Source organism: Schistocerca cancellata, chromosome 8 (genome assembly GCF_023864275.1).
Source record: "Schistocerca cancellata isolate TAMUIC-IGC-003103 chromosome 8, iqSchCanc2.1, whole genome shotgun sequence".
Taxonomy (NCBI): domain Eukaryota; kingdom Metazoa; phylum Arthropoda; class Insecta; order Orthoptera; family Acrididae; genus Schistocerca; species Schistocerca cancellata.
The window spans coordinates 49,263,490-49,287,644 of NC_064633.1; the positions used below are offsets into that span (position 1 = coordinate 49,263,490).

Consider the following 24,155-nt stretch of genomic DNA (forward strand, 5'->3'; position numbering starts at 1 on the left):
TCAGGCCACGACAGAGCCGCTGTTCACGCGGTGAGAAACCCAAGTTCGAGCCATATTCAACAGATCGCAATCTATTGGAGACAGAAGAAGAAGAGGATGTTACAATGACAGCAACTGTGTGCCACCACATGAGACAGCCTTCCGGGTTCTGTGGTGATGATGGCCAAGATCCAAACAAGTCGCTCAAGGTTCATGTGCGTATAGCCAAATTGAACAAATGGGATGACTCCATGTGTTTGGTTAACATATTTTTCTACTTGGAGTGCACTGCCAAGCAATGGTATGAGAACAACGAGAAGTTCACAAGCTGGGAAGTATTCCAGGCGGAACTGCGCAAGTATTTCAGAAAACACACAACAACAGAAGTGCAAGGCTGAAGATAAATTAAAGTGCAGGGCACAGCATCCAGGAGAAACGACAGCATCCTACATTCAAGACATCTTGGAGCTGTGTAAAATAGTCAATCCTATAATGAAGGAGGAAGATAAGGTTGCACATCTCATGAAGGGTGTTGCTGAGGACATGTATCAAGCCCTACTCCTGAAGGAGGTTTCAACAGCAGATGACTTCGTAAAATGGTGCCAGTATATTGAGGAAATGCATCAAAAAAGAATTACATGCAACAAGTTTGAGCAGCTTCGAAATGTTGTATTGATAAGAAAAAACTGATATCGCAAGTTTTCTTCATCAGATAGTGAGAGAGGAAGCTCAGAAGGCACTTGGAGTGCACAGAGAGCAAAAAAACGAGACGCTTCAAGAGGTCATAAGGGAGGGAGTGGAACAGACATTGAACCCAATCTTTCGTCCTTCACTTCCCATTAAAATGGTAAAAAAGTCGAGACCCAGGCGAAGTTACATTCCTACAACGGTGCATGAGGAAACTGTTTGGGCACCAAGGAAGACTTACATCTGGAGGACCCAGGATAACCAACCAGTACGTTTCCACTGCAGATGACCGAGTTATGTGGTGTGCTATTGCTGAGAATGGCATCGGATATTTAATGACCCCCGCGCCAGAAGACAGCAGACCAATCTTAGCCGACACCAACTCCGGGACGGCGAAGATGAACAAGAAGATGTGGGTGCATGATGACGTAGGTCACCATCGGCGCAAGCTAGCCGCTGGAGAGGATGCTCCCTAACCCGTCAATCAAGGTCTCCATCGCCGTTAAGAAGCTCCAGCCAATCACATAGCCACCGCAACCTGGAAAACTAAAGGGTGTGACCTTCCTTGGAGGTGAGGCCGCCAAAGAGAAAAACCTCCGCCGTTGATCACTACAAAAATGATAGGAAACTATGTCAATATCCTCACAGATGGCCAACCAGCCCAAGCTCTTGTGGACTCTGGAGCATCATATTCAGTCATTTTGGAGAAGTACCGTTGCCAGTTTCAGAAACCCATATTCGTTGACAGCAAAACATCTCTGCTGAAGGTGGCTAATGGGAAATATGTAAAACTTAAAGGAAGATGTGTCATTCATGTGGGTATAAGTGGCCATACACAGCCCTTAGAATTCATCGTCTTACAAGAATGTAGTCATGACGCCATTCTCAAATGGGACTTCTTGAAAGCTTCTCAGGCAATTATAGACTGTGGTCACTCGAAGATTATGCTAGACGAGGTGAGATACTGTGGACAGGAAGATGCGCATCCGAGAGTGTGGAGACTATGTGTGCTGGATGAAGTGATCATTCCTGCAGTCAGCACTATAAAGGTAACTGTCATGTGTCATGCCATGCATCAACCCATGGAGCTTGTAGTGGAATGTAAGAGAAGCATACCATTGAAGAATAACTTGGTTGTCCCAGCCTCTGTCGTCTCGTGAGACCTGAGTTTCTACTGGCGTATACAACTTTCAAATAACTTCCGGGAATTCAGCCAGGTAACACTTGCAACGACCGCCGATATTTTGGCGGGAGAATCTGCAATGGGCAGGCGACATACATGCAAATTTAAAACCTCGGTTCTCGGACTGAAGCAGGAAAGATAACACACACACTGAACACTAGTGCCACCAAAGATGACCAAAGTCAGAGCTATTGATAGTGAGACTATGAATTCGCAGGTGAGGTAGCATTGACTCTGTCCCTCTGTTTTTTGACAAGGGAGAGAGTTGGATTCCAAACAGAGTTTAAACAGAAACCTCCATCCTTGTTAATGAGGTTGCTCGCTAATGTAATCTCAACTGCCTCCTTAATAACACTGTCCCAATAGCTGGACGTGCATGCCAATATATCAGTGTTATTATTTAACATGGGGTGACCAGTATCCGAGCAATGTTCAGCGATAGCAGATCTACTTGGCTGCTGTAATCGTGTGTGCCATTTATGCTCAGTACATCGGTACTCCTCGGTCCTGATAGTTTGACCAATATATGCCATGCCGCAGCTATAAGAAATACGATATACACCCGCTTTACGCAGTCCAAGATCATCCTTAACGGAACTCAAAAGCGCTCTAATTGTAGATGGAGGTCGGAAAATACATTTCACATTGTATTTCCGTAAAATGCGACCGATCTTGTTGGACGTGTTTCCTACGTAAGGCAAAAAGGCTGTAGACTTAGGTGTTGACTCAGAATTATTATCAATCACCTGATGTACAGTTGGTCGATAGCGCAATGCACATTCAATCTGTCTATCACTATAACCATTTTGACGAAATGTAACTTCAAGATGGGACAGCTCAGCTGGCAAAGTCTCAGCGTCAGAAACAACATGTACCCTGTGTACCAAGGTACGAAGTACCCCTTCACACTGTGCCAGATGGTGACAACTATTAGCCTGTAAGTACAAGTCGGTGTGAGTACATTTCCTGTAGACTGCATGTCCCAATGATCCGTCATCCTTCCTCCTAACCAACCGAAAGAGGTTAGTTAATTCAGCACCAAACCTGGCCTCAATTAACCACAACGAATCAGACAGAGGAACACGAGCGAAGAGAGAGACCACATCGAAACTCACTAAAATACCAGAGTCATTCAACCGCAGTCCCTCCAAACGACGTTAAAAATCAGCTGAGTTCCTGATATGATGTTCACACCGACCTACTTGTGGACTCAACAGAGAAGCTAGATGCTTGGCTACAAGCATATGTCGGAGTGCCGATGTTACTCACAATAGGACAGGATTGGTTGGACGGTGCCACATGGACTAAAGCTGACTGGGAATACAACTCCGTTACTGCCCAGCGTTTGGCAAAGTTTGAACGTATTCATCATGTGGAGTCTGATGTTATAACTCAACTTCTGTGATAAATCTTACAGAGAAATCTTTTGATGGCGCAACCTTATCCGTGCTTGGGAAGGGTTTAAATTTTGCACTCACTCCGAAGAGTTTGCCGGTAGCTGATTTTATTAGTTCAATTGAACAGGCAGTTTGCAAACTACCTCCTGATGCTGCAGAGGAGGTTAGGAGGGAGCATGCCATGATTTGACAAGTGCTCGTCCACCCAAGAGTAATGTAACAGAAGCAGAGAGGGCTGCTTTACGCTCTCTAAAAGTTGATCCTGATATTGTTATTTTACCTGCAGACATGGGTAATGACACTGTTGTTTTAAATAAACATGATTATGTACAAAAGATGCAACATTTACTATCTGATTCAGCATATCGATGCTGATCCCACAAAAAGTGTTGAGAGAAAGACTAACAGCCTCCAGAAGAAAAGTGGTTTGTCGCAGGACACTATAAAGACTCTTAACACCTATAGTGCTGTTCCCCCTAGGTTATATGGCCTTCCGAAGGTTTACAAGGAAGAGGTTCCTCTCCGTCCTATAGAGAGTAACATCGGCGCTCTGACATATCGTGTAGCCAAGCATCTTGCTTCTCTGTTGAGTCCACAAGTAGGTCGGTGTGAACATCATATTAGGAACTCAGCTGATTTTTGACGTCATTTGGAGGGACTGCTTTTGAATGACTCTGATACTTTAGTGAGTTTTGATGTGATCTCTCTCTTCACTCGTGTTCCTCTGTCTGTTTTGTTGCGGTTAATTGAGGCCAGGTTTGGTGCTTAATTAACTAATCTCTTTTGGCATGTGTTGACATCCACTTACTTTTTATTCAATGATCAGTATTACGAGCAGACAGATGGAGTTGCGATGGGTAGTCCGATGTCTCCTGTGATCACAAATTTGTTTATGGAAGACTTCGAGGAACGTGCATTGGAGTTGGCGCCTTTGAAACCCTCCTGTTTCTTTAGATACGTTGACGATACCTTCGTTGTTTGGCCTCATGATAGGAAGAATTTGAATGTCTTTCTAGAACATCTGAACTCGATCCACCCGAACATTCATTTTACGATGGAGGTGGAAGAGAATGGTTGCCTTCTCTTTCTTGACGTGTTGGTTAGGAGGAAGGATGATGGATCATTGGGACATGCAGTCTACAGGAAATGTACTCACACCGACTTGTAGTTGTCACCATCCGGCACAGCGTGAAGAGGTACTTCGTACCTTGGTACACAGGGCACATGTCGTTTCTGACACTGAGACTTTGCCAGCTGAGCTGTCCCATCTTGAAGTTACATTTCGTCAAAATGGTTATAGTGATAGACAGATTGAATGTGTGTTGTGCTATCGACCAACTGTACATGGGGGTGATTGATGATAATTCTGAGTCAACACCTAAGTCTACAGCCTTTTTGCCTTACGTAGGAAACACGTCCAACAAGATCGGTCGCATTTTACGGAAATACCATGTGAAATGTGTTTTCCGACCTCCATCTACAATTAGAGCGCTTTTGAGTTCTGTTAAGGATGATCTTGGACTGTGTAAGGCGGGTGTATATCGTATTCCTTGTAGCTGCGGCATGGCATATATTGGTCAAACTATCAGGACCGTGGAGTACCGATGTACTGATCATAAACAGCACACACAATTACAGCAGCCAAGTAGATCTGCTATTGCCGAACATTGCTTGGATACTGGTCACCCCATGTTATTATATAACACCGAGATATTGGCATACACGTCCAGCTATTGGGACAGTGTTATTAAGGAGGCAGTTGAGATTAAATTAGCGAGCAACCTCATTAACAGGGATGGAGGTTTCTGTTTAAACTCTGTTTTGAATCCAGCTCTCTCCCTTGTCAAAAAACAGAGGGACAGAGTCAACGCTATCTCACCTGCGAATTCGTAGTCTCATTATCAATAGCTCTGACTTTGGTCATCTTTGGTGGCCCTAGTGTTCAGTGTGTGTGTTATCTTTCCTACTTCAGTCCGAAACTGAGGTTTAAATCTGCACGTACGTCGCCTGTCCACAGGAGTTTGCCTTGAAAATGGCGGGGTGTTCTCCTGCCAAAATATCGGCGGTCGCTGAAAGTGTTACCTGCAGAATTCCCGGAAGTTATTTGAAACTCTGTTGTCTTGTTTAAGGACGGATTTGGTGAATTGTGGATAGTTAGCTGTTGCCGAAAATTGCAGATCCTTCCAAGATGCATGTGCATAGCAAACACTGAGCCATTAATTGCCGAACAGCTGAGCGTCATAGAAACCTCCCATGCTAAGCCTGTGGGCGAAATTGGCGCTACTACTATGAGACACGATCTTCTAGATCGACTATCACCAGATCTCCCAAATGAACAACAGAAGAAGCTACTTGCCATTCTTCATGAATTATCTGAATGCTTCAATCTACAGGTGAAGAGCAAATTAGACAAGTAGATGGTGAAGCACTGGATTAGCACTGGGGACCATCAACCAATAAGCAAGAAAGCATACCATGTGTCAGCAACAGAACGTCGAATAATTCGCGATAAGATAATTAAAAAGAACGTTTACCCCCTTCCATGAATTGGCGATATGCAAGATTTTCTGAAGGGGGCTAAGTTGTACTTGTACTTGGGATACTGGCAAATCGAAGTAGATGAGGCTGATCATGAGAAAACTTCATTCATCACCCCTGGGGGCCTGTATGAGTTCAAGGTAATGCCTTTTGGTTTGTGTAATGCACCAGCAACTTTTATACAGATGATGGATAATCTTCTAAGTCACCTTAAGTGGACAATGTGTCTTTGTTATTTTGATGACATTATAGTGTTCTCAGAGACATTTGATGAACACATAAAAAGACTGAGGGCCGTTCTTAAGTGTCTCCAACAAGGCGGACTGAACCTTAATCCAAGAAAGTGTCTCTTTGGAGCAAAAGAAATCAGAATACTTGGACACCTTGTGTCAAACAAAGGTGTGCGGCCATATCCAGAAAAGGTGAGATTTGTAATGAAATTTCCTATTCCCATAAGTATTAGAGATATGAAAAGCTTCCTCGGATTATGTTCTTATTACTGTCATTTTATCAAAGACTTTTGTATCAAAGCCAGGCCACTCCAAGAGTTGTTAAAAGCCAATGCAAAATTTAGCTGGGGTGCTCAACAAGATTCTTTCAATGTGCTGTGAAAAGCTCTGACAACTGACCCTGTACTCGGTCTGTATGATGAGAGACCACCTACAGAACTACACATAGATGCCAGTAGGTATGGGATCGGTCCTGTTTTGGTGCAAATTTCAGATGGAAAAGAGAAGGTTATAGCCTATGCTTCTAGGACACTTACAAAAGCCGAGAGAAACTACTCAACTACAGAAAGAGAATGTCTTGCTGTAATTTGGGCCATGTGCAAATTTTGACAGTATCTCTATGGAAGGCCATTCACAGTTGTTACAGACCATCATTCACTTTGTTGGTTAACAGGTCTTAAGGATCCAACAGGATGACTCACCAGGTGGGCATTACGTCTTCAAGTGCATGACATTACCATAGCGTACAAAAGTGGAAGAAAACACCAAGATGCTGACTGTCTCTCAAGAAATAATGTGCAAGACCATCAAGATTTTCATGAAGATAGTGAATGTCTCGCTGCACTCCAGGAACTCTTTGCTGAGCAGAAGGAGGACGCCAAGATATCTCAAATTATGCTTGCCTTAAATTGGTCAGAGGATGTGAAAGGACAATTTAAATAGTTAATGGATTACTTTGCAAGAAAAACTTTAATCTGTTTGGAAAGAGATGGATACCAGAAGTGCTACAGGAATTCCATGACATGCCTGAGGCCGGACATTTAGGATTTATTAAGCCATACGATAGGGTCCGCAAGAGATTTTTCTGGTCAGGTTTATTTAGGAGTGTCCGTCACTATGCGTCGCACTGTCGAGAGTGCCAGAGGAGAAAGGCAGTTCATCAGAAACCAACTAGCCGACTCATACCAATTCCACCAGCCAAAACGCCTTTCCAGCATATTGGGATTGACCTCCTCGGACGATTTCCAACATCTGCTAGTAGCAATAGATGGATTATTGTTTGCACTGATTATCTGTCACACTATGCCATTACAAAAACCATGAAAACAGCCAAAGCATTCGTGGTAGCCAAATTCATCGTGGAAGACATTGTATTAAAACATAGTGGCCCCAAGGTCATTAATTACGGATTGAGAGAAAGTTTCTCAATCAAGTTTTGTGACGGAGATAAACCATTCGTGCAACATTACTCATCACATGACGACTGCCTACCATCCACAAACTAACGGGCTTACTGCAGGCCTTAATAAGGCCTTGGCCGACATGCTATCAATGTCCGTCAAGCAACTGGGATGATGTGCTCCTGTAATGATGTTTGCCTACAAGACCACCAAACAAAACACCACTGGATTTACGCCATTTTTCCTGGTGCATGGGCGTGAGGCAACTACGACAGTGGAAACTGTGTTTCCATTACATCCTGATGACATGGATGACAAATAAGTCAGCCAGGTGTTAACCAGAGCTGAGGAAGCTCGGAAGTTAGCTCGACTCTGCACGCTGCAGCCTCAAGAAAACGATCGCCAAATGTATGACGCGAGCCACCGCCCTGTTGTCTACCAGACTGGTGACCTCGTCTGGATCTTCACTCGCGTTTGGAAGGCTGGTCTCTCTGAGAAGCTCCTCAGGCCCTACTTTGGACCTTATAAGGTTGCAAGACAGTTGGCTGATGTTACTTTTGAAGTTGAAGAAGTCGACCCTGACACAAGATGAGAGATACGGTCCACATCCTTCGAATGAAGCCCTATAAGGGTCCTGCAACCCAGGGTAAATTCGAAGCTCCAACAACAGGCAACAAGCAGAAAGGTGATGAAGAGCATAGTGGCAAAGTAAGTTCTAAGTAGATCACCACCAGGGCGAATATCAGTCATCCGGAGTCAGAGTATGCAGGACTGATGACGCATTCCCAGACTAGGAGGACATAACACTGAGACGCTGTTCTCTTAAGGATGGAGCAATGTCACAGAAGAAGCTGAGTAGCACAGTCACTGTGGTGTAGTGATTATGATACTAGACTGTTGCATGGAGGGTCGTGAGTTCAAAACTCACCTGAACTGTAAAATTTTAATTTTTATATTTGGTTCGAGTACATTCCAGAAGTATCCACAAATGTTAAGATCACTGTACTGGAATGTACTGTAACTGTATATATACCGTATGTGTTCTGGCCAGAGGCATTTCGCTCCGCGCTCTTGTATGTGCAAGTGCTGAATAAACCTTTGTTAAGAGAAGTTAGTGTTCATCATTCATCTAATTACACCTTCTCCTACGTGACAATATTATGAAAAGGATAGTTGCTACTCACCATATAACACAGTTGTTGAATTGCAGATAGGCAAAAAAACGCATGATCATAGTCTCTGGCAGCTGAAGCCAGACTATGAGCAGCAGCAGCAGTGGTGTGTGGTTGGGGAGGCAACTTGGTGAGGGTAAAGAGGGGATTGGGGTGGGGAGGGGGAGGGGATAACAGGATAGAGGAGGGGGATGGTAAAGGGCTGCTGGGAAGCATTTTAGGGACAAGGTGGATAGAGGTCTGCAGGCAGGTGCAGTTGAGAGGTAAGACAGAAGGAGGGGGCGAGAGGGGGCAGGGGTAGCAGAAAAGGAGAGAAGTAAAAAGACTGGGTGTGTTGATGGAATAGAGGGCTGTGTAGTGCTGGAACGGGAACAGGTCCAAATGGGTGAGGGCAATGACTAATGAAGGTTGAGGCCAGGAGGATAACAGGAATGTAGGATATATTGCAGGCAGAGTTTCCCCCCTGCGCAATTCAGAAAAGTTGGTGTTGGTGGGAAGGATCCATATGGCACAGGCTGTGAAGCTGTCATAGAAATGAAGAATATCAAGTTGGGCAGCGTGTTCAGCAACAGGGTGGTCCAGTTGTTTCTTGACCACCGTTTGTTGGTGGCCACTCATGCGGACAGACAGCTTGTTGGTTGCCATGTCCACATATAATGTAGTACAGAGGTTGCAGCTTATCTTGTAGGTCACATTACTGGTTTCACAGGTAGCCCTGTGACTGGACTGGAGTAGGTAGTGGTGGGAGGATGTATGAGACAGGTCCTGCATTTAGGTCTATTACAGGGATATGAGCTATGAGGGAAGGGGTTAGGAGAAGGGCTGTGTAGGGACGGATGAGGATATTGTGTAGGTTCAGTGGACAGAGGAATACCAATGTGGGGAGGGGGGGGGGGCAAGGGTAGTGGACAGGGTATTTCTCATTTCAGGACATGACGAGAGATAGTCAAAACCCTGGCGGAGAATGTAATTCAGTTGCCACAGTCATGGGTGGTACTGAGTTAAGAGGGGAATGCTCCTCTGTGGCTGGATGGTGGGACTTTGGGAGGTGGTGGGTGACAGGGAAGATAAGGCACAGGAGATTTTTTGGTACAAGGGTGGGAGTATAATTACAGTTTGTAAAGGCCTCAGTGAGACCCTCAATATATTTCGAGAGGAACTGCTCATCACTGCAAATGTGACGGCCACAGGTGGCTAGGCTGTATTGAAGGGACTTCTTGGTATGGAATGGGTGGCGGCTGTCGAAGTAGAAGTACTGCTGGTAGTTGGTAGGTTTTATATGGATGGAGGTACTCATATAGCCATCTTTAAGGTGGAGGTCAACATCTAAGAAGGTGGCTTGTTCGGTTGAGTAGGACCAGGTAAAGCGAATGGGGAGAAGGTGTTGAGGTTCTGGAGGAATGTGGATTGGGGTGGGGGTTTCACAGGTAGCCCTGTGACTGGACTGGAGTAGGTAGTGGTGGGAGGATGTATGAGACAGGTCCTGCATTTAGGTCTATTACATATAAACTCGAATTCCATCAAACACCGCATGTTACATTCCAAAGCATTGAAATCGAGATTGCGATGCGCTTTTGTAAGCCAGTCATAGCTCATGTCACGTGATCTCACCAGCTGATGACAGCACAGGACACGTGCTGTAGTCATCCAATAGCAAGATCACTCTTAAGTAGCGCGAACACACAAATAAGAAAAGTTAATGGTTTAAATTAATATACATAGTGTTGCTACAAGAAAAACAAAGCTTTCACATATAATCATGGTCTCAAAGATTAATAAGCTGCAAGAGAAATTAAGCTTCCACATATAATGTTGATCTCTTTTAAGTGTATTACACTTTAAGATATATCACACAAATGTGCCAGTAGAATTTTTAATAAAGACATAAATGTCTTGATCTTCTGGGCTTGAAATTCTTCTAGATGGTCGTCCTCAAAGAGTTGATTTTTAATTGAGAGTCAAACGCTCTGTGATTTAAGTAATTCATCATACATTCTCGCACATAGTTCATCTTGTGTAAAAGGAAATTTACTTTGAAAGTAACCATTTGCAATATTTTCCCGTGACCTGTTAGAAACTGATTCGTTTCAGCAGTTGCCAGAGAGTGCCAGATAATAAGCACCACTGCGCCTGCGCAGCTACGATGACGCAGGAAGCCCATATGTTTGTATGTGTAAAACATTAAAAGATCTTGCACTATGTAACAAAAGAAACAAGACATCAGAGGATACTTCAAGAGCATCGGAATTTTGTGAACCATACTAAAATGCATAAGTCGGCTTAAAGTGCACATTCGTATGTCCAGATTCGGATGTAAATTTTCTTGAGTACCAATACTGTATTGTCTCATGTTTGGTTCTTTATTATGACATAATGCCATAATGCCATGCGAGCTAGAAGATGGAAAACATGCACTTGAAATGCAGTGAAGAGTTGAAACTAGCCAACAGTGTGAAATTAAACACTTCGTTTCAAATAAATTGACTGCCTCAGCGCTAAAGATTATTAAAAACCAAATCTCTTTAGCAAACCGACAAAAATAACTTCATTGTTCTGCAAGGCGATTAATGTTTCACTGTCAGAAAGGTGGAAATAAAACCTGAAACTAATAACATATTTTAGTCTTCTGTAATTATGGGTATGTATTTTAATTCATCTGATAGCTCCTGGCCACAGAAATCCATTTTGTTTTCATTTAATGTGAGAGCAATAAATGAAGAGGAAACAGCAAAATCACTAATGTAAACACAGGTCATGCAGAGACTACCCACCTCCCCACTACAGCTCAGACTGCTCTGTGCATAGCCCCAGATCTACGATATTTTCGAACTGGGGCAATATTAGATAGTGGCACCCAACCACACATCTGTAGCCAGAAGCAGGAGAAGATACTAATCATACACGACTCAACTGCACATGCACAAGAGCCCACCCACAACTGCTCATACGAATTGAATGTAAACAGCTGTCACGTTCATTGGAGGCAATTTGTTGTTAGGAAGCATTGCATAGTCTTCCTAAAGCCTTTGAGACACTTCGCTGTTGGCAGACGCTTGTATGAGCACTATGTTTTGTTATTGTATATGGTGCATTTCCTTTGCGACTTAAGTTTTATTTTCATGTTTTTCCCTCTAGTTCATGTTTTGTTGCTGCAGTATTTGTTATAACGTCAAGTTTAACACATATATTTCAGAACGACACAACACATATAAGTCACAGAGTAATTTGACAAGCAAGACATGTGTACACGTTAGCATTCAAATGAGCACTGAGTCCCAGTCTAGCGGCCGCTGCTCAGCTGACCGCTTAGGTGGCGCAGCTGCTGCATGGCTGACAGACAGCGCCGCACATAGAGGACGCGCGTAATTGCGCAGCGGCGCTTTGAATGATCGGCGAGTCACAACAGTATTATTCAGCAGAAGTGGGATACAGCAATATCCTTTGCTGGAGTATTGGTTCTTACCAGTAAAAATCACAAAAATTTAACTGAAAACTTAAACAATGAGAAATTCCTGGAATTCTAAAAAATTCCCTGTCTGTCTGCATGACGGGCCACCAACAAACAGTGGTCATGAAACAACTCGACCACCCCATTGCTGAACACACTACCCAACACGACATTCTTCATTTCAATAACTGCTTCACAGCCTGTGCGATATGGATCATTCCCAACAGCACCAGCTTTCCTGAATTGCGCAGGTAGGAGCTCTAACTGCAATATATCGTATGTTCCCGTAACCATCCTGGCCTCAGTCCCTGTTAGTCATTGTCCTCACCCATCTAGTCCCTTCCCTGTTCCCATTCCAGCACTACAAGCCCTCTATTGGACCAATGCACCCAGTCTTTTTACTTCTCTCCTTCTCCACTTCCCCCTCCCCTCTCTCCCTCCTTCTGTGTTACCTCCTGACTGCACCTAGCTGCCCTATCTTCTCTTCACCTCATTCTAGATACTCCCTCCAGCAATGCTTTGCCATCCCCCACCTGCTATACCCTCTCCCTCCCCACCCCAGCTTCCTCCTCAGCCCCACCCAGTTGCCTCTCCCATTACGTGCTGTTGCTGCTGCTTGTAGCCTGGCTTAAGCTGCCAGACACTACTGTCGTGTGTGTGTGTGTGTGTGTGTGTGTGTGTGTGTGTGTGTGTGTGTGTGTGTGTGTGTGTGTTGTTGTTGTTGTTGTTGTCTGTTTTCAACAAAGGCCTTCTCGGCCAAAAGCTTATTTTGTTACAGTCTTTTTATTGTGCCTATCTCGACTCAGCATCTCTGCTATATGGTGCGTACAATAATAAAATATTAAAAAGACATAAGTTAAGCAAGAAGCAATGAAAGCTCAATGTAAGTGATTGCCCCAATGGCAGAATATGTAGTGTCACAGGCTATTCTGTAGGTGCAACTTACCCGATGAAATATGTTGGAAGATTCCTTAATGTATAAGTGAGACAAAAAGACCTGACAGCCCACTGTGTGGGAAATGTGGGGAATTCTGTGCAGAGATGGAATAATACAGCGAAGCAGTGTGGGCATTAAAACATTGCCACCTGCTGTGATGTAGGGCTGCTTACTCCATGATGGTGCCACACCAAAGATGAGCTCGGCCCATGATATGAAATGGTGTTTATTTGGACCTTAGGTGATGATCTGTCATGTACAGAACATATTTCAGGCACTTGTAATACTAATCTGGTGTTCTTAAAAACAAAGATGATGTGACTTACCAAATGAAAGTGCTGGCAGGTCGACAGACACACAAACGAACACAAACATACACACAAAATTCAAGCTTTCGCAACAAACTGTTGCCTCATCAGGAAAGAGGGAAGGAGAGGGAAAGACGAAAGGATGTGGGTTTTAAGGGAGAGGGTAAGGAGTCATTCCAGTCCCGGGAGCGGAAAGACTTACCTTATGGGGAAAAAAGGACGGGTATACACTCGCACACACACACATATCCATCCACACATATACCATATTTTTCCCCATAAGGTAAGTCTTTCCGCTCCCGGGACTGGAATGACTCCTTACCCTCTCCCTTAAAACCCACATCCTTTCGTCTTTCCCTCTCCTTCCCTCTTTCCTGATGAGGCAACAGTTTGTTGCGAAAGCTTGAATTTTGTGTGTATGTTTGTGTTCGTTTGTGTGTCTGTCGACCTGCCAGCACTTTCATTTGGTAAGTCACATCATCTTTGTTTTTAGGTATATTTTTCCTTCATGGAATGTTTCCTTCTATTATAATCTGATGTTCTGAAAGATGTTAATGGGAAATGTTGTTTATAATGTTCAAGAATATATGATTTAAACTGACATCTGGGTATTTCTTGATTTGGTGACAGCAGGAGAACAGCTTCTCTTACTGCTCCATGCACAACTGCCCGTTGAAGAAGAACAATTAGCATAGCAGACTGGAACTGAGAAGAGCGTCTGGTCCACTGCTGCAAACAGTGACCAAACTATTTATAGAAATCTGAGGATTCAGAATAACTGACGAGATCATGTATAATTGCATATACTATACATATACTATATACGTAAGTACAAGTATCAATCAAAGCACCGTGACAGCAGAGGAGTAAAAAACATCTGTAATGATTAGTACATCAAAATAGCTTGTGAACATTTATAATCTTACCAAATAATTTCACAGGACACTTTTTTTAATTGCGTGAATAGCAACTAAATTTTTTTCAACAGAAAGTACTGAGATAGTCAGAGAAACTATGCATTTATAAATATATTAATCTCCTATAGAATTCTTTAAAGAGAATATTTGGATCTTAAAGTAAGACTCAAATAAATGGTATTTTTCTATTTGCCTTTCTACTAAAATTTGTAAATCATTGATATTACAAGAAAATTTACCTTTTCTCATTGTGGATGAGATAGGCGTACTAACAGCAATATCTTGATCACAATGAGTTGCAGCAAGATGCTCAAGCAACTTTGTAGCAGCTCCACATCGTCGATGAAATGGGGAGACATATATAGAGTCAAGAGTGACCATTGGATACTGCTCAGCTGTTCGTTCATCTGTTACACCTGCAATGTACCCTTAATTTCAGTATGTCAAAACAGTGCAATGTTCTTATTGGAATATCAACAATACTATGAAAACAATAGATTTCTATTCACCATAAAGATGACATGCTGAGCTGCAGACAGGCACCACAAAAAGACTGTGGCATATAAGACTTTTACCAAAGACTTTCTCAGAAAAGAAAAAACAGAAAAAAACAACAGAAAAAGCACACACATCCGCACAAGCAATCATACCTCTCTCTCTCTCTCTAACACACACACACACACACACACACACACACACACACACACACACACACACACACACACAGAGGGAGAGAGAGAGAGAGAGAGAGAGAGAGAGAGAGAGAGAGAAACACTATCTCTGTCCTTTCTGGCCAGAATGCAACAGAAACACAACGAATGGGAGCAACAATCCGGGGCGGGGCAGGGCAGGGCAGGGCAGGGAAGGGAAGGGTGACAGAGTACAGGTGAGCGGAAGAGGAAACAGCACTGCCTGGTGGAGCATGCATGGACTAGAGATGGAAGGACAGGGCTGGCAGATGCAGCATTGGGAAGCTGTTGGGGAGGGAGAGGGGGAGAAACATGTTGAGCAGAAAGGAGAGGGGCTCTCTGCCCAATGGTTGGACTGACAGGGAACAGTGCAGAATGAGAGTGCAGGGAGGAAAATTGGAGCAGGTGAAGGAAGTGACAGGGAGCAGAAACAATTGGGTGGAGGGTTTGGGGACAGTAGGTTACCGTAGTTTAAGACCAGGATGATTTCAGGATCAGAGAAAGTGTTGTAAGGATAGTTCCCATCTGCACAGTTCAGTAAAGCTGGTGGTGGAGAGGAGAATCCAATGGCTGCTTCACAACGCTAGCTGTCTGGATCCTCCCCTCCACTACCAGCTTTTCTGACCTGCACAGATGGGAGTTATTCTTACAACACATTATTTGCTCCTGAACTCATCCTTGACTCAAGGAACAGTAACTTATTATCTCCATACCTCCACCCAACTGTTTCCACCCCGTCTGTCCTGTCACTTCCTCACAATTTGTCTCCCCTCACCCTCATTGTGCACTGCCGTCAGCCACCCACCCCGAAATCTTTTCCCTTTCTCTACTTCTCTCCTTTCTGCTTCACGTTTCTTCCCTCCCTCCCTCCTCCACAGCCTCTCGACACTGTGCCTGGCACTCTGTCCTCCCACTACTAATACTCGCATGCTCTGCCAGGCAGAGCCGATTCCTCTTTCCCCACCTGTACCCTGCCATCCCTCACCCTTCCCTGCCCTGCCTTGAATTGTTACTCCTGTTCAGTGTGTTTCTGTTGCATTCTCTCTGGAAATAGCTGTCATGTGTGTGTGAGGTATGCTTGCTTGTGTGAATGTGTGTGTGTGTGTGTTTTTTTTTTTTCCTTGTTTTTCTTTTCTGAAGAAGGCTTTGGCAAATAGCTTATATGTTACTGTCTTTTTGTCATGCCAGTCTACAACTCAACCTGTCAGCTTTACGATGAGTAGCAATCTATCCTTTTCATAATATTGTTGATTTCAATATGTTTTATACATTACTGGGAGTCTATCTCATCAATATTATAGGTGTGACTTGCAAAAACACATTGTATACTTATGCAGAAAAACTGTGCTTCCTAAGAAAGAGCCCTCAAATGAGAAACCTTAATTACTTTCAGTTATGAAAGGTGTACCATGTAATGCTGTCAACAACTGTTTCAAGTTACACAGTAGAACTTCTGTCAAGTTTGGAAGGTAGGAGCGAAGGTACTGGGAGAAAGAAGAGCTGTGAGGATGGGTTGTAAACCTTACTTGGGTAGCTCAGTTCGTAGAGTACTTGCCCACGAAAGGCAAATGTCCCAAGTTTGAACCTCAGTTCTGCACACAATTTTAATCTGCCAGGAAGTTTCATATCAGCATCCACTCCACTGCAGAGTACAACAGAGAGTTGCTCTCCTCTCCAAAGGGTCAGACCATATTCAGTGGGGTTCCAGGCCCACAACATCCTTATAGAAATGGCGAATCATTCATTCATAGGATGTCAGCAGTCAAAAATGTCATCCTGTTGTTCATAACACTGGGAACCATCATTTTTGACTGCAAAATGTGTGGGAATCAAGACACCAAAGACAGCAGTGTTTTCATTGATGCCTTTTACACTACATCCTGATGCCTTTTTGTGTCAGTTCTGAGAAATGATACATCTGAAAGGTTTTCCTTGGCCACACATAATAAAACACTGTGATTTCAACTCTGGGTGTTGCAGTTCTGATCTCCATCAAAGAGGTGTCAGAAGAAGGGTTGAAGTATGGTACGAGAGGTATAATGACCTTTCCAGCACATGACACAGCCACTGTGTTGTTGGGCAGAATTGTGGTGAAATTTGATAGCAATTTGGCATCATTAACGAATCTTACACCTCACATGAACTTCTGAGCTCTGGCATTTCTGTCACAAGTGTTGACACCTTGCTGTTTAAAGTGTCACTGAGCCTGAGGATGATGTCACAGGGTGCTATGCTTATGCACTGTTGCATAGGAAGGTGTTAGGCACCTTTGAGCCATCAACTTTCAGCATCACAATGGGTGACAATTACAGGAAAAGTGACTCTTTAGTAGAGTTGCACGGTGTAAATCTCCATGCTGTAAGTACGAAATGGAAAAGGAACTAAATGGGAGATTTGGGATAAAGAATTGTTTAAAGTAAATGTTTTCTGTCAAAAAGAAATAATTAGAAGCTGCCAAAATGAGAATAACAGATGTACAAAGGGAAAGGGTTTACTCCCAAAAATCGATGGAAGACACTGAGGATGCAAAGTGTAAAATCCAGTGGTTTGGAACAATATATCAGAATAAATGTGAAGCATGGTAACACAAACAAACCTCTTAATGGCTTTACAGGAAAGGCATGACAAAAAAATAAGAATCAATATAAATGAAAATGCAGATATAAAAGACAGGTATGAGTACATGCGATACTCGCAAGGCAGAAGAGAAAAATATGGCAAGATATATGAAGCAAGTGATTAGTGAAGAAAAAAATGACACTACACAGGTAGCTGTAAACAGCCAGTGCAGTGAAGAAAATATCATGATTTGATCCAATTTGCTGTTGCTTTTCACGCATATGAGACCGTCGTCAGATACGAGCTGTGAAACATTAACTGTCATGTTAAGTGGCAGCACCAATGCCCAGGTGAAGCCAGTTTAAATGCTGTTGTGACAGGAAGAGTCATATGGAGTATCTTAATTAAGTTGTATTGGGCCAATTAAGGCTGGGAACATAGTATTACAGCAATTGGACTGTGGAAAAATGCCAGTGGATCTCCTGTGCATTCACATTTGTAGCATTTGAGTTCCACATACATGGGGACAGCAGTGCAACGTGCTTCAACCAGTTGGTGCCATGACTGTTTCACAGACGCAGTGGAGGAATGAGATAATATCAGCTGCATGGCAACAGACGTACTAGCAGACAGCAGCAGATCACCATACCATGACGGCTGGCTCTGCCAAAACACAAATATACCCATGGGAAGGCAATGCCCTCTCATTCATTTGATGCCAGTGCGTAGCTACTGAGCATCAGCTTACTGGACACACCAACAGAGGCAGGCTGCATCCTCTCCCACGTGTGATCATGGACGTGCTCACCACTCACTGAGTAACCCAGTTTATTACAGAACTGCTGCACAGTGACAATGCCACTGCCACAGAGGTGATGGGGCAGAGGTTCAACACCAGCATGAGTTCATAAAGAGGCAGGTTGCTACCTGCACTTCCCTACACACCAGCTTTCCCCGTAACAGAAAAGCACGAGAATTTTTTCATCTGGGAAATACCAGAGAATATTTTAGGATCCCAGGAATTTTTTGTCATTTTAGTTTTAAGTTAAATATTCGCAATTTTGAGTGGTAAGAACTGATACTCTAACAAATAATTTGACTTTAGTCTACTACTGCAGAATAATACTGCAGCAGTATAACATAAACGAGAGAATAACACCAAAATAAAAATTTAGTTGCAAAGAAAATGCACTATTTACAAAAACAAAACACAGGGCAGTGCAGTGCTGACAGCAAAATGAGTCAAAGGCTTTACAACAAAGACTACGCGATACATCATAGAAAAGAGCTGCATTCGATGAGTGTGACACTGCAACTGTTTACATTTCTAATAGGGTGTGGGAAAATATTGCGATTACTTTCAAAGTAAATGTCCTTTTACACAAGACAATGTGTGAGAAAGTACAATGAATTTCTTAAATCATTGAGGGTTTGACTCTTTCAAAACTTAAACACTTTGAGGATCAGCCTATTACAAAAATTTGAGGGCCAGGAGACCAGCCATTTATGCATTCATTTAAAATCTTACTGGCACATTTGTGCTTATCTTAAAAGGAGCACACCAAGCTTCAAGGTTAGTTTTCCATATTTATTGTAGTTCTTTCACAGATTACAAATTATGCAATAACAATGGCAAAAAGTATAATTATACCAAAAAAAGTGCAAGGTGAGTTCTTGAGCAGTTTCACACATAATCAGTTTTTGTATGGAAAAGTCGAAAGGCTTGAAGGAACATGTATTCAGCTAGGTAACTCACAAAATGTTTGGTGCACAAAAGTGAAATTTACAATTGTGCTTGTCAGAAATATTCAGCTACAGCAGTTTAAGCTGGGTTTTTAGGACCCTACCTAATAACACAATGAGAAAAAACAGCAAGTTTTTGAGGACCAGTATTAAAAGTGAAAGGTTAGCTTTTCTTGATGAAAAATATAATCTAGTAGTCGCATTTCATGAAGCAAGGATACATATTATTGCGCCATATTTTTCCGAATTCGAAGTTCGCTGCCATGCCACTCAGAGTGCTACTGTGGCCTCTGTTTCTGTATCACTGCATGGGCATCGCACTTCTTATTTGTTGGTGTTCTGTGTTCAGAAACTAGCGTGCTGTATTTGGTGATCTTGTATTTATACTTTTGTAATACCAAAATATGCAGTGAACATGTTGCCATGCAATAAGATCTTTCCAAAACGTGTTGTTTTTTGATGAGAAGTTCTACATCAGGGTATATAATCTTTACCGTTCAAAGATTGATATGCTTTACAGCTCCGAGGGAAAGTATATTGTCAGTTAACATGGAAAAAATGTACTTTCAACTGGAGTATAGTTTATTTTCACCCAGAAAAAAAACTTTATTTTAACTGGGAAATCTAAAAAAAAAAATTCCAGGAAATTATTTTTTCTTGTCTGTGTATACATTCTGGATGAGAACTTCTGGTGTTTGTGAGTGCAGTAAGTGTAAGTAAAGTGCAGTGTTTTAAACGGTGCAAAACATTAATAAAACAAATGAGTGTTTTTCTTCTGTTTCTTCATTCGTCTTACAGCTCACGCTTCTTCTAACAAGATTATCATGCCTAATTGTTGTTATTTATGTATGTTTGTTTATTAATATCATTTTGGTAGAGAACATTCTAACATGATTTATGTAATGAAAATAAAAATATAAAGGTGATTATTTTTGTATTTAGGTGATTGACTGCTTGATAACTGTACATTTAAAACCAATTGCAATTTACGTACACTATACTTGCAATGTTCCAATCTTGATTATTTACACACTTGTAGCAGCTACAAATTTGTTGAACAGAATTTGAGCACTTGTTTGTTTACTACTGACATGCTATATGTTAAGAAAATACATGATGTAATTTGTATTTTTGGATGATTAACATGCCTAACTCAACATTATCACACAAAGACTCACCTTTCATATACTACTATATATTTACAGAGGTTTTTTTTACAGATAATATCTTTCTATATGCTTGTCATGTATTCAATTTGTGTGATATTTATGTGTTTCATAATCACTCAATATTTTGATCGCTATGTTAATACTGGCCTTTCCCCTTGGCTTTGCCTGCTTGCACATTCCACACATACATCATACGTCTCCTCCTTCCCTTTCTCCCTCCACCTCTTCCTCCCCCCATCTCCTGTGTAGTATATGTGCAGTCTTTATTTTATTTTATTTCAGCCTGTAATTTTAAACGAAATGAAGGGAACTGCCTTTGCACCATCAAATCAAGAAAATGGTGCTGTGTTGATTGCTGTAATTTTAATTTTGTAGTCAATTGTACTTCACATTTAAAAGCTGTCTGAAGCATTCTGAACTGTGAGGACTTTCCTTACACTGTATTGACTATTGGGGTGTCTTTTTTACTCATTATATCTATCTATGGTCCACCTTGCATGTAGGAAAGTCTAGCTGCCAGGGGTTGAAAACACCCTTCACCATTTCTCCATTCCCATGGGAGCTAGGAGCACAGTGCTGATTCCCAGATAGCAAGTTGTATGTGTACTAAATTTGGTTGAAATTGATCCAGTGGTTTAGGAGGGGACACTGCACGTACATCACACACAGAGACAAATATGTACATTTACATATGTGCTAGCCTTTTTCCTGCGCCTTCACGTGTGTACGTATTCAAAACATATATTGCACACATCTCTGCTGCCCATTCTCTCTGTCCTCCTCCCCACTCTGCCTGTTCATCTCATCCCCCCCCCCCCCCCCGCCCCCTCTCTGTCTGTCCCCTGCTCACCCCTCTACTCAGCCATGTCCATCCTCATGTGTAGCACCTGTAAAATAGATCAATTAAGCAGGCCGATAGTACTCCTACAACACATACATTGCACAGTGCAGCTTACATGTCAGGGGCTTGAAAAAAAATTTTAATGCCCCTGACATATAGATTGCCCTGTGAAGCATATTGGTACTATCCCATCCAACACACCTGTTGTGCAAGGCAGCCTTCATGACAGTGGCTGAAAAAGTCACAGACATTTGGTTGGGTGTTTCAGTGTTTAATATTGTCTTATGATCTAGATGGGAGATTTGTGTCATTGGATCTGTGAGCTGTTATTTTTGCCAAAATTTACATTTTGCCAAACAATTAAGGGTGGGGGTGTAAGGATATCGTAACCAAAATCCTTGCCAGAATGTTACCTAGCAGCAGGCGTTAGCTGGTGAGCCTTAACTTCCAGAACTTTCTGTAGTTCCCACCTTTTCTGGTGGATAGTGCATTGTCATTATGCACGAAAAATGTGAGTTAGTAGCAAGGGCATGAAGATAATAGTGGGGCAGACTCAGTCAAGTGAACATGTAATGGAAGAGTAGGGGGTCAGAAATACATGAAGTTGAATTCTAAAGTGTTTGATAATGCATTGAGAGAAATATATTCTGTTGGAACAGGAATACTGAATTGTGTATGATTTTTCTGGATGAATGATTTTTAGAATTTGTCATGTTAGTGTGAATGTGTGTGTTACTGTTAGGCATGTTTTACACCATATGAAGACAAATAGATTACATTAAAGGACATCATCTTTTATTTGTGAGGAACTTTACATCTTTTATCATAAATTTGGTTGTACATGATAATCATGTCAAGCACAATTAGGCTGTGGTTTGGTTTCCTATGCAATCATACCTGAAGTAGGCCTCTCTCTTTATAGTCCGATAGCCAACCATTAGGATCATGGTCATAGCATTTGAAATTATGGGGTGAGAGCAGATACTGAATGGCAAAATATTCCAAATTATATGCAACACACGTGCCATGCTTGGTTAACAAATTTCAAAGCAGTTGTCACTTGCTACACACATAAGAGTCAGTAAATTTTATTAAATGTGCAGCCTCAGTAAACTGGTGACCTAGGCATTTGAGAGTGATAAGCAGAGAATGATCAAACGCATTTCCCTTTTTGCATTGTTACACTCAACAGTTGCAAGGGGGTAAAAACAGGTGGTTTTGGAGGTAATATCCATATCTTCATCTTAGAAAATTTGCTCAGATGTATAAGCACTCCAAACAGAAATGCAATCTACCATTTACCAATCCTCCTCAAAGACAGTGAAGCAACCATGTTTCATAACCTGGCAGTTAACTGTATTCACCAGTATGGTACAAGAGAGCTGCACACTTCAGGCAAGCAGGTTCCATATTCAGTTGACAGATGAAATGCTAATACACTTAAAAAATATTTTATCTAAAAAGTTATTGTCATCCAAATTCCCTATTGTGACTTATCTAATCTGAACATTTCTTTGTGACAAAAGTATCCAGTCTCTGTGGTGAATGCAGTATGCATAAAATTTAGTTAACAGCTGTAAAAAATAGCTTCTGTTGTAAATAGTTTTATTAGTACAGTCACAACTAGTTTCAGGCGATTATAAGCCCATCTTCAGGTGAACAAGAACCATGAGGTGTGTGGCCGCTGCATACTGGGCATCAGGCAGCAGGCAAATGTGAAGCTGAAATACATTGCCTTGTTACTTTGTTGATAAGTATTCCTCATACAGCCCACAGCTGATCTGAGATTGTACACCATCCTGCTACATTCCATACTTGATACAGCCTACTAATATAATTTTTCCTCGTGTGTACACTATACTCACTCAGCCATTTGCATGTATCAAATTCTTTATAATCTTTAAAATCTATTAACCTAGATTTTCTACCCTGATTAGGACAACTCCTTAACCATGAGGCCATTCTCTAGGGCTGCTTTGCTGTGACTCCAGGGACTTGTGTATGTGCACTACTGAATTTCTAAAATGTGTACCACAGAGGCTTGTACCTTCCTAACGTAAGATCATAGTAACTATTAGCACATCAGAAACCATTAGGCATGAACATGTAGTCTCTATAACTATCCCTAAATATATACATAAATTGAAGAGGCAAATTCCATGGGATACCTCCTAATATCGTGTTGGACCTCCTTTCGCTTTGCGTCGTGCAACAACTTGATGTAGTATGGAGTCAACAAGTTGTTCCCTACAGAAATCTTGAGACATTCTGTCTCTATAGACATCCATGTTGACTGGAATACTCTCTTTCAAATTCTAAAGGTGGCAGGGGTAAAATACAGGGAGTGAAAGGCTATTTACAATTTGTACAGGAACGAGATGGCAGTTATAAGAGTCAAGGGGCATGAAAGGGAAGCAGTGGTTTGGAAGGGAGTGAGACAGGGTTTTAGCCTCTCCCCAATGTTATTCAATCTGTATATTGAGCAAGCAGTAAAGGAAACAAGTAGGTATTAAAATACATGGAGAAGAAATAAAAACTTTGAGGTTCGCCGATGACATTGTAATTCTGTCAGAGACAGCAAAGGACTTGGAAGAGCAGTAGAATGGAATGGACAGTATCTTGAAAGGAGGATATAAGATGAACATTAACAAAAGCAAAACGAGGATAATGGAATGTAGTCGAATCAAGTCGGGTGATGCTGAGGGAATTAGATTAGGAAATGAGAGACTTAAAGTAGTAAAGGAGTTTTGCTATTTGGGGAGCAAAATAACTGATGATGGTCGAAGTAGAGAGGATATAAAATGTAGACTGGCAATGGCAAGGAAAACGTTTCTGAAGAAGAGAAATTTGCTAACATTGAGTATAGACTGGTGTCTGGAAGACGTTTCTGAAAATATTTGTATGGAGTGTAGCCATGTATGGAAGTGAAACATGGGTGATAAATAGTTTGGACAGGAA

At 42.1% G+C, this 24,155-nt stretch overlaps 1 protein-coding gene across 6 annotated transcripts in view; it reads right to left on the reverse strand.

Annotated features, from left to right (window-relative positions):
* The window catches only part of LOC126095742 (protein FAM169B-like), a 123,609-nt gene that overhangs the window by 18,574 nt on the left and 80,880 nt on the right, over positions 1-24,155 (reverse strand). For 5 of the 6 annotated variants that reach the window (XM_049910515.1, XM_049910510.1, XM_049910512.1 and 2 more), the window contains one exon: positions 14,436-14,612. The exons of the other annotated variant lie outside the window; for it this stretch is intronic. In XM_049910515.1, the coding sequence (XP_049766472.1) occupies positions 14,436-14,612 (177 nt within the window). The remainder of the gene's footprint in view (positions 1-14,435; positions 14,613-24,155) is intronic. 6 annotated transcript variants of the gene reach the window in all.